This window comes from Kogia breviceps, chromosome 3 (genome assembly GCF_026419965.1).
Source record: "Kogia breviceps isolate mKogBre1 chromosome 3, mKogBre1 haplotype 1, whole genome shotgun sequence".
NCBI classification, from domain to species: Eukaryota; Metazoa; Chordata; class Mammalia; order Artiodactyla; family Physeteridae; genus Kogia; species Kogia breviceps.
In genome coordinates, this window is record NC_081312.1 from 138350985 (window position 1) to 138362825 (window position 11841).

Here is an 11841-nt window from a genome sequence, read left to right on the forward strand (position 1 = left end):
CTTGGATTTTTCTTTTTCCTTCTGATTAACGTAGAAAGGGCTATCACGTGTGGCCACATGTCAATTTCTCACAGTGCAACTCTTTGCTAGGCTGAAAGTGACCATTCATTCATTCAAGATGAAGTACTGGTCCTAAGACCTAAGCCATGAAATAAATTTATATTGGACTACAATGATAAATACTTTGATTCAATTCCATATATGTAAAAAAAGTCATGCAAGCTTTCCACATTTTAATCTTGGCACCAAATTCAGATAGCGAAAATCTGATTGAGGCCGTACTTTAAACTTAAAAGTTCAAAACCTACTTTGGCAGTGGAGATAGTTAAAATATTGATTAAACTGAAGTTCCTATATTTGAATGTAGTAAAGCCTAAGAGAGCAACTTAAATGCATCTATATAAATGTTAGTCATGAATAAAGTATCATAATAATTCTCCAACTTGTTTTAACACGCAACTATATATAACATCCAACATTTCTAAAATGTGCTAGGACAACACTGTACCATATTCCAAAGGTTTGTAGCAGATGCATTTTGTAAAGGCAAACAAAGGCACCTGTTAATACAGGTTTGTCCTATTATTTGTTTGCAAATCTCCAAAGGTCCTTTCAGAGGACCAAACATGGTTTCCCCAGAAGGCCAAAGAGGCTTCTGTGAATTTCCTGGCATGAGAGCCTGCAGACTGACAGCCATAATTCCTTCTTCATGTGGCCCTATGCCCTCACTGCCCTCATTAAAAATGGCAACTCTGGGACTTCCCTGGCGGTCCAGTGGTTAAGACGCCAAGAGGCACAGGTTCGATCCCTGGTCGGGGAACTAAGATCCCACATGCCTCTCGGCGCAGCAAAAAAAAAAAAAAGGCAACCCATGGGGAATTCCCAGGTGGTCCAGTGGTTAGGACTTCATGCTTTTACTGCCAAAGGCGCGGGTTCAATCCCTGATGAAGGACTAAGATCCCACAAGACACACAGCCGTGGCCAAAAAAAAAAAAAAAGGCAACCCATGTTCAGCTTGTAGTCCTTTGGAACCTTAGGTTAGTGCCAATAAAGGGTTGCTTTTCAGGTGGAAACCGTGAAGAAGCGCAATAGTGAAGAACAGCAGATACCCATTTAGCCACTCCAGGTAAGTGAGGTTTTAGAAACTCAAGTCCTAAGGGGTTATTAAAGTCATGTCCTGATCTATGAAAATCTACTGAAATTAGTAAATGCAAAACCAACATGAGCCAGTGATGTTGGAGACAGGAAAATCCAGTGCAACCCGAGGCTGAGTTAAGAGAACAGTGCCCTGTCAAGGGTGGGAAGGACCCTGCTCTCTGCACTGCTTTGACCACAGCAGGGTACTGTGCTGGGTTCCAGGCACAGGTAAATCCCAGGCACCAACAAAAAGGGGTGTCCATTGACATAAGAGAACAGAGATGGGAAAAGGTTTGGAAGTCACATCCATGTCTCCTGAGGGCCAGCTGAAGAAATGAGGAATGTTTAGCCATGAAAGAGATAAGATGACAACCGTGTGACAGAGACTGCATTTGCCTGTGCAAGGTAGAGGTCAGAAAGAAGATTTTTATTACCTTAATATATTCTACAGTTAAAATTAAAATTTGGAATAGTAGTAATGCTGCATACCAGAAACATTCAACCACAGCTGAATGTCCATCTGTTAAGGGTACTGTATTCCCATGGAACCTGAAATGTTATGTTTGATTTTTATTTGTTGTTCTTTAATATTTCCAGGAACTAATGGAAATTTTTTTTTTTTTTTGGTATGCGGGCCTCTCCCATTGCCAAGCACAGGTTCTGGACGCGCAGGCTCAGCGGCCATGGCTCACGGGCCCAGCCGCTTCGCGGCATGTGGGATCTTCCCGGACCGGGGCACGAACCCGTGTCCCCTGCATCGGCAGGCGGACTCTCAACCACTGCGCCACCAGGGAAGCCCAGAAATTTCATTTTTAAACTTTTTCTCAGATATGACTTTTGCTTCTAAGCAATGGCCTCCTGGTTTTCTACTTGTGATTTAAATTGCTTCATTATTAAATTTCAATATCTGTTATTAAAAGCAACAAGTAAAAAATACAGAATGCCTGGCATATTGGCAAGAACAAATTTTCAGAAGCCTGTTAGAGATATTATTGAGGTTCTGTCTTGGTTGTATCCATGAAATTCATAAAGTGCTTTAATTATCTCATTTGCAGGGATGAGAAGACATAGCACATTTATCACTCTACTAACTAAGCCTTACTACATAATCAAAGCCAACCTCATGACTAGCTGAAAGAAAATATGGTTCCAAGTTCAAGCTGTGTTTCAAAACAGTGGTTTCATGTGAGATCCTCATGGATCCTACAGATGACCTACTTTCTGGCCTAAAAAGGGAACTCAACTCATGCCCACGGCTTTTTTTTTTTTTAATGTATTTTTCTATTCTGGACATGAAATCAAATGACATATCACAAAATGAACCCCTGTTCCTCCCTAATACAGTCAAAATAATGGCAGGCATCATCACCATAAGAATTATCTATTTTAGGTGGTGTCAAAGAGAAGTGCGTATAAATTCTGATCTGGAACAGTTTTTGTTCTTCTTGTTTCAATGACTATTTCCCTAGCTTATTTTTTTCCATGGCACTTACTATCTTTTAAATATACAATGGCTTTTCTTGTTTATTCATTTGTTGTCTATCTCTTCCCACTATAATATTACCACCATGAGACTGTCTTTTAATCATGATGTATTCCCAGTACCTAGGGTATGCATGGCATTGAGCAAATTCTCAAGACATTTTTTGAACGAGTGAAGGAAGGAATGAATGTCCACAAGTTAAAATACTCAATATTTTCAGTCTGGAAATGTACAGTCCCTTGGCCTGGAACTATGTAGGAAGACATGGACCTTCAAATACAACAATACATTAATGTTTCAAACTACTAAATCATAATTCAAATAAAACTGGGAAAAAGGTAAAACATTTAACTTACTTTAAAAGTTTATAATATGCAAACCGGAACATTTCTTGGATAAGGACTGAGATTAACACTCCAAAGATCAGCAAATCTCTCTGTCTTGGTTCATCTTTGTTATCAGTAAGGGTTGCTGCCATGAACCAAATGAAGGAAGAAAGCAGCAGAGACACCAGCCAGAAGAAAGCTCTGAAAGTTGAGGGGGGGAGAGAGTTACAAGTGAACGGGACTAATAATGATTTAAAAGCAGAAAAAACCCTGCTTGAGAAGGAAGAGATTTCCTGACAAAAAAAGTGTTCATGAAGTGATGCTCTTAACCAACTGGTCCTAATCAATGGTGCAGTTTCCCCTGGTGAAATAAACATGCAGGCCAAGAAGGATCTGAGATTTTTCTTAAAAATCACTTTTTTCAGTGACCCTGCTATTTGTAAGTACATATGCAGACTAATTGCCAAGGACCTACTGTCTGGAAACTTGGTTATTTGCTAAGCTTCCTAATTAAAGATTTGCCCATTGACGTGCAAATGCCTTTTCCAGGAAAATGTCTACATCTCTATTAACAGAGTGATTGGTTTAAAATCCAGAAGTTGAAAGCCTGTGCTCTGATCTACCTCAGTCTTCCAGGCCTGGTTTTTACAACATTCCTGTGGATTTTAATGATTATAACAAGCTTTACAGACCTCTTGCCCAAATCTCTATTGTTTTTTAAATGACACGTGTGATGCAGCATTTTCAATACAGTTGTGAGAGGTGAGAAAGCTCAGAAAAGGTGGGATTCACTGGCCTCGCCTGGCTGTTTCTCCTGGTGCCAAGGGAGACTCAGTGGCGGAGAGGGTCGTAGGGGAGCTCCAGTAAGAGCTGCCAGACAGGTGAAAACTGGGATTATGCTCACATTCGCCACCAGAGTTCGGTGTTGACCAAGCTCCTGCAAGGAGACGTACTACAGGTGCTGCGGAGTTTTCACAGGTTTCTTTCTACCCTTTGGCCGCACACCTGAATCACCTGGGACGCCTTTAAAAAGTCCGAATTCCACCCCCTAGACATTCCTATTGAGTTGATTCAGGTTGGGGTAGGTGTTGGGCATCCGTACGTTTTAAAGCACCTGATCCCCAGGTGCTTAAGGGCTCTTAACTCGCTTGGGCTTACAGATGCTTGTCAGAATCTGAGGGAAACTGGGGACCTCCCCCTCCAAAAAAATAAAAGATGGATATTTGAAGTTATCCACAATTTTTAAAATACAGTTTTAATGTATGACTCACTAACGCCCACCCACGGACCCTAGGCAAAAACTCGGGAGCCAAGCGTCAGCGTTTTCTGAGACCCACGTTGTGGTCTCCTTCCCTAGAGCTCGCCCTCTGGGGTCGCGGGTCTCTTGTTCTTTTCTCGCCGACCCTCGGAGGAGGGCGAGGAGCCCCAGGGGAGTGGGGTCTCCGCTCTCCCCCCTCCTAACCCTTCTCCACTCCAAAGCCCAACGAGGACGAGCCGTTTGGTGAGGACGCCAGAGATCACCGGTACCCCCGGCGGGGGAGGGGAGTCCCAGGTCCGGGTTTCCCGGCGCAACCACCTTACCCGATGATGAGGAAGATGATGCGCAACGGCTCGGTGGCGATGGTGAAGATGTAGAGGGCGAGCGCAGGCCCGAAGGCAACGAAGGCGCAGCCGAAGAACACGGCCGCCGTCATGGCGACCGCAGAAGCCGGCGCGGGGGCCTAGCGCAGACGCGGGGGCGCAGATCGCCTACGGAGAAGAGCGCGCGGGGAGGGCGGGGCAGGCCGAGGGGCTGGAGGCGGGGCGCGGCGGAGGCGGAGGAGGCGGGGCGCGGCGGAGGAGGCGGGGCGCGGCGGAGGAGGCGGGGCCGGGGAGGAGGCGGGGCCGGGGAGGAGGCGGGGCCGGGGAGGAGGCGGGGGCCGGGGAGGGGCGGGGCTCACCTCCGGGCTTTCAGCCCGGGACACTTAGCAGCTTCTGGTGCAGAGGCGGCGGTAGCTGGAGACTTTAGGGTAGGAACTTTGGCGCCGTCCCCCGCCACCACCACTGGTACGCATCCATCAGGCCAACGACACCGCCCACGAGGTGGCTAAGAGAAGGGGAGGTCCCCAACCCGCTTTGGAGCCAGAACTGGGGAAGAGTCCAGATCAGCTAACGAAAAACTCCGCGCAGGACATAGGCAGGATTCCATTTCTAAACAAAGGAGTCTTTTTTTGAAGCACATTATGCCATTTGTATAGTTGCGGGAACTTCGTGAAACTATGTACAAAACCCTAGCTGGGAGAGCAGTGACCCAGGCGATAACTCACAGTAGAAGCTGTCCATCTCGGGGTTGTTTTGGCGAGCTGGTTTTATTTGTACCCCACTCCCGCCAAGTCTTTAAAAAGTTGTTTTTGAAGGCATTCTTTGATCAACCTGTAATAACAGTAACATCTCCCTGGTCAGTTTTTACGTGCTCATTTGTTTCCCCCATTAAAATATAAACTTCTGGAGGGCAGGGTCTTTGTTTTGTTCTTTGTTGTTTTTGCAGCAGCAAGAAGGTGCTGAACTAAATATCTGTTCAATGAATGAAATAATTTTAAAAGTGGAACTTACAAACATTTGTAATTTTTATATTAATTAAACAATTTCTGAAAGGTTTACAAATTAAAACCAGAAGGTTAATTTCCGTAATCATTCACATCTAAGATTTATCTCCATGTCTAATGGGGATAATAATACGTCATGGGTTATTTTGAGGATTGTGCCTGCAGAGTAAGTGCTATGTAAGTGTTAGCCATTCCTACTCATTCTTTAATGTCTATCGTTAATAAAGCTCTTGGAAATCAACACTGTAAAGACAAAAGTTGGGACCCGACTGAAGATGTTCTTGCAGCTCACCTCTGAAAAATGGGCCTTCAAATAATACAAGTATTTAATTTTTATGGTAAAATGTCACCTTTGTCCATTTAAAATAGACATGTATATTTTCCTATTACTCCACAGAATTTTTCTTCATTTTGAAATGCCTTGTCCAGCACCTATTAAAACTCAGGTTGAGACAACAGTAGAAGTTCATAGAGTGACTCACCATTAGATAGATTCTTCTGGTTCTCTCCTGAATCAAATTTGTCAAATACAATTACATTACTTCAGCTCCATGCAGAAATGCCATCACAGAGGCATATCCTACTCACGTCCTTGGTGTAAATTAAGCTTTTTTAATACAAGAAATTGTTAGCAGATAGGATGGGGGGTCCCCAGAGAAAGAGAACCAGGCCTGGCTTCATTGACATAAGAAAATCTGTTTTTGGCCTAAGCTATTTTGTCATCTAAGCCTAGACACAATGCTTGTCCTTGAACAGGCCTTAGTAATTAATAGTCTTAAGGGAACAAAAGAATGTAGGACTGTTAATGGGTAAGAGAAGTAACAATAGCAAAGATAATATATCAGTAATATAGACTCCCAGCTCGGTTTCAGTGGTAAAGATTAGCCTGAAGCCTCAACCACCAGATCAGCTGGAACCTAAGGGGTGATGATGTTGACCTTTTCTGACCCTTGTGACTTCAATCAACTAACTTGGACTCTGTCGACCTTTGCCTCAATTCTATGCTGAATTCTCTGCTCAAGCGCCTACATAAATATGCAGGTACCCTTAGCTTAAAACTTCCTCAGTTTTGCTGTTTGGGGAGACACTTCTTTGGGAAAGATCCCCAGTGTGCTCCTTACTTGCTGCAAGTAATAAATCCTTCCTTCTCCTGATGTTTGGCTTGGTTGTGTCTTTTGGCTCGACACCCACCAATAAGTGAACCCCATTTTTTGGGGTAGCAAAATGGCCATCCCCATTTTTTCTGGCATATTTCATAAACTATTTAATTATCATTATTCAATATCTCTAATTTACTGTTTGAGTTCGGGCCCGGAAAAAAGTTTTGTTTCTCCTGACAAATGCATATGCTCAGCTTGAGAGCTAGCTCATCATATTCAGGCTTTATCTTAATTCCCAGGAAGCTTGGAGCTAAATTTAATAGTCAATTGTAGCAACTCTTCTTCTTTTTTTAAAATTACAATTACTGCCATGACTTCAGAATATGGCTTATTCTTTTATCCCTATTTTGATTTGACTATCCTGATTTTAACCAAGATCTGTGTCTCCATTAAAGGTGCCTCAAATACTTTGGAAGTAGGCAACTCAACATGCAGAGCTATAAATTGGGGAAATTTGCACTTACGTTATCTTGACCATATTTCAGTTCAATTTGAGTTCCCAAGTCCAGTTAAAAAATGGGACGGCAATGCAAAATGTAATGACTCTGCCCCCCCCACCTATGAAGACATCTTTAACTGATGTCTGTTGGAATAAAATAGGAAAGAAAATAACTAGACCAAACTGTCAAAATCACCAATAAGATAGACTTCTTCAGCATTCATGGTTATTTACTAGAAACACTTATTTCAAGTTTTCTCTGAATTACATTTATATGATGCATGGCTGTTTAAAAAGCACTTTTACACTGATTTCCACAATTCTTTTACAAGTGAGGAATGTGAGGCTAAGAACAGTGCTATTGACTCCTTAAGTTTTTATGAACTTACTATGAGTTTTCTCCAAAGACCTGAAAACATACTAAGTGATGTTGGGAGTTAAATCTCTAAAAGGTGCCTGGGGGAAAGAGGCTGACACACACTATGGATAAGGATATCGACTACTGGGTATGCACCTAGAGGAGTGGGAAGGTGCAAAAAGCAATACCACATTTTAGCAATTTCTCCAATAAGGCTTGGACATACCTACCAGTAATTCACAATATACTAGTGAATTCACTTGAGCTTTATTTTCTGATAGTGCTGATAGATTTATACTCAACCATTTATTCATTCATTCAAAATGCATGCTGCGTGAGTATGAAGTATCAGGCAAAATGCTAGGGATTGGGAGTACACCAATGAAACAGTTGTGCTCCTGTCTCCACTGAGCTTACAGTCTAGTGGAGAAGCCAGACAGGCAAGCAGAGGGGTTATGAGGATATACAGGAAGGGGGAAGGACAGCCAATCCAAACTTGCGAGCTGTTGCTAAAGAAGATGATACCCACTCATTCAGGTCTCAGCTTTGGAGTTAGCAAGGCTAGGAAGTAGGGGAGAAATGGAAGGACAAGTGGAAAGGCCTCAAAGTGAAAGAAAGCAGGGCATTTCTGAGGGACAGAAAATAGTTCAGGATGTCCTCTCAGTGTGAGGAGAGATAAGACAGAAAAGGCCAGCAGGTTAGAGTTTACCTGAAGTCCCGAGTTTATCCAAGGGAGTGACAGGCTCAGATCTCCTTTGTAAAGATAATGGAAAATGGGATTTCAGATAAGAGGTCTTTGGCATCTGCAGATGAATCAGGGAAACAGCAGGAGTCTGGAAAGAAGCAGAGACTGAAGAGATTTAGGAACTGTGCAAACAAAATTTAATGACCTGATGAGCTACAAGGAGTGAGGGAGGGAAAAAAATCAAGGGTGATGGCTTCTGGAAAGGTATATATATTTTAAAATTAATTAATATTAATTAATTTTACTTGTACTGACTGAAAAAAAATACACAACCTAAAAGTTGAGAATTGTGTTTTATTCGGCAGACTTGCTGAGCGCTCGGGATTGCTGTAAAGAGCCAAAGGGAGGAGCCAGATATATAGGAGTTTTGAAAACAAAAACAAAACCCGCGGTTAGAACAGCTGATGATTACTGTTAATTAAAGAAAAAGCAGACATCTCAAGTTAATGAATTTAGCACTTTTCTATGTGTGGGAAGATGTAAGAGTCTTGGCTCATTGAAAACATTCCTTTGATATGCACCTTAGCTATCTAGGGTCAGTATCCTGTTTTTCTTCATCCTGAGTCCCCTCTGGGTGCAGTTTTGGGGGGGCAGCTGCAGTGGCTGAGGGCTTGATGGTCGCAGCAACCTTTGTTTACGGATATGGCGTGTGACATTTTTCATCCACACTTGCTATGGGGACATTCTCATATATCCCTGGAACTATATTGAAAAACCTAAATTTTGAGAGTAGAAAACATGAAGAAAGGGGAAGAGAGAGTTTACTCAATTTATCAATACACAAAGAGCATTCTGGGTGATTTATCTTATTAAAAGAAAATTCTTCTATATTTAATAAAGGATAAAAGAGTGTAAGATATTTAACAAAGATTAAAAATAGTTTAAGATGGGGCTTCCCTGGTGGCGCAGTGGTTGAGAATCCGCCTGCCGATGCAGGAGACACGGGTTCGTGCCCCGGTCCGGGAGGATCCCACATGCCGCGGAGCCTGTGCTCCGCAACGGGAGAGGCCACAACAGTGAGAGGCCCGCACACCGCAAAAAAAAAAAAAAAAAAAATAGTTTAAGATGAGGGCCAGATAATGAAGCTTCTCTTTTTATTGCCAAACTTATTGAGGCACTGATGAATTTACTTCCATTCTTTCTTCAAATTACAAGTAAATGGAGAACCAAACAGCTTCTAAATTACACTTAGCTTTCTTCAGCAACGTGTTGATTGTGGTGACTACGGAAGTTCACCGATTCTTTCAACACTTATTAAACACATACTATGTGCCAGGCTCTTTGCCTGATACTATGATTACAAGAACCGAAGACTCGGTCCCCACCTTACAAGAGCTTAGAGTCTAGTGGGGAAGGAAAGTAAACAGATGATTCGAATCCAGGGTAGTGAGTGACACTTTGGGCAGACACAGGGGGGAGTTCCTAACCAGGGATGGGTTGTGGCTGAAGTCTTCCCAGAGAAACCCTTACTGAATGAAGATAAGGAGAAGTTAGACAAGGGGCAGGGAGTCAGCACTAGGAGCAGCATGAGGAAAGGCATGACAAAGCATGTTATGTTCGGGAAATGCAATTACTGGTGCAGTTCAGAAGGTGCCTATGAGTCAAAGAGTGACAAAATCTAAGGCGGGAAAGAAAGATGTGGGGATCGCAAAGGACTTTGTTGGCCAGGCTACAGAGTTTAGTTTTTTGGTTTTTTTTCCCCCAAGGTTATGAGGATTAAATTTGGCATGGGGGGGCTTCCCTGGTGGCGCAGTGGTTGAGAGTCCGCCTGCTGATGCAGGGGACACAGGTTCGTGCCCCGGTCCGGGAAGATCCCACATGCCGCAGAGCGGCTGGGCCCGTGAGCCATGGCCGCTGAGCCTGAGCGTCCGGAGCCTGTGCTCCACAACGGGAGAGGCCACAGCAGTGAGAGGCCCGCGTACCGCCAAAAAAAAAAAAAATTGGCAGGGGTGTAAGACTTCAGTTTTAAAAACCTGTCAGCACTGTGAAAACTGGGTTGGAGGAAAATAAGACTAGAGACTGGAAGACTGGTTAGGAGAGGTTGCAGAAATCTAGGCAAAAGATAAGGAGGCCTGAACAAAGAGGCAAAAATAATGGGCAAGGAGATAGATTAGACAGTTAAGGAGTTAGGACGTGTTAAGACTGGGAGGTTGATTAACTGTTTGGGGATCTGGGTAGATGACGGTGCTATCAAGATGGAGAGAAAAGGAGAAAGAATAGGTTTCTCCTCTTGGGATTTAGAGTTGTTGGTGGGAATTGCTGGGGAAGGAGAAAAGATGGAGAGTTGAGTTGGAGTTTCAGACATGTTGTTTGATGTACCTGTAGCAGATTCAAGGGGAGGTGTCCAGTAGGCAGATCAACTTTGAAGTCTGGCCCTCTGGAAAGAGGCTGGGGCTAGAGATACAAATGTGAAAACTGTATTAGTTTCCTATCGTTGCTATAAACAAATTACCACAAATTTAATGGCTTAAAGCAACACAAATTTACTCTCTTATAGTTCTGGAGGTCAGAATTATGAAATGAGTCTTATCAGGCTAAAATCAAGGTGTCAGGACCAGGATAGTTTTCTTCCAGAGGCTTTAAGGGGAAAATCTCTAACCTCACCTTTTCAAGATCCTAGAGGCTGGACTTCCCTGGCCTTGCAGTGGTTAAGAATCCGCCTGCCAATGCAGGGGACACGGGTTCGAGCCCTGGTCCGGGAAGATCCCACATGCTGAGGAGCAACTAAGCCCTTGCGCCACGACTACTGAGCCTGCGCTCTAGAGCCCGTGTTCTGCAACAAGAGAAGCCACTGCAAAGAGAAGTCCGTGCACTGCAACAAAGAGTAGTTCCCCGCTCGCTCCAACTAGAGGAAGCCCACGCGCAGCAACGAAGACTCAATGCAGCCAAAAATAAAGACTTGACCTTTAAGAAAAAAAAAAAAAAGTGAAAGGAAAATAAGCTTGAGAGGAATAGTGAAGGTTCAAAATGGTTCTGGGGATGAATGGCAAAAGCTACCGGGAACATGCACCAGCCCAGGGGTAGAACATTGGCAGAACATCAACATCCAATTGTGTTATTTGAAAGTGAAAACAACAGACACTAAACTTGCACGGACTAAGAAGGGAAGGACGATCAATTTAAGGCTGCAGTTCTATAACAGAATAACCTCAATGTACACTGCATTAAGAATGAGCAGGAGCTCTGGCCATTTTTCTCAGTCTTTAAGGAACTCTAGGGTGGGGGGGGAGGGGGATAAATTAGGAGGTTGGCATTAACACATACACACTAAAATATATAAAATAGATAACCAACAAGGACCTACTGTACAGCACAGGGAACTATACTCAATATCTTGTAATAAGCTGTAAGGGAAAAGAATCTGAAAAAAAATATATCACTGAATCACTGTGCTGTATACCTGAAACCAACATGACATTGTAAATCAACTACACTTCAGTTATAAAATAAATAAATAAAATTTCCCTCCAAAAACAAAAAGAACTCGAAGTAAGATGTAAAGTTTGCTAAAATATCTCAAGTCTACCATGGTTTGAGACACACACCCAGCAAATTAGAAGAAACATTTAAAAAATGTGCAATCCATTTCAGAGAGACATAAGTATTTT

General features: G+C 43.1%; 1 protein-coding gene across 9 annotated transcripts in view; it reads right to left on the reverse strand.

Moving 5' to 3' along the window:
- The window catches only part of APH1B (aph-1 homolog B, gamma-secretase subunit), a 117450-nt gene extending 112704 nt beyond the window's left edge, over positions 1 to 4746 (reverse strand). For 4 of the 9 annotated variants that reach the window (XM_067029706.1, XM_067029705.1, XM_067029710.1 and 1 more), the window contains exons 1-2: positions 4528 to 4702; positions 2977 to 3147 (exon numbers count right to left, since the gene is read on the reverse strand). In XM_067029706.1, coding sequence (XP_066885807.1) covers positions 2977 to 3147; positions 4528 to 4640 — 284 coding nt within the window. In that variant the 5' untranslated portion in view covers positions 4641 to 4702. Of the gene's footprint in view, positions 1 to 2976; positions 3148 to 4527 lie in introns of all 9 variants that reach the window. The other 5 variants (XM_059057807.2, XM_059057808.2, XM_059057806.2 and 2 more) reach the window with 3 other exon arrangements.
- Positions 4747 to 11841: the final 7095 nt, after the last annotated feature.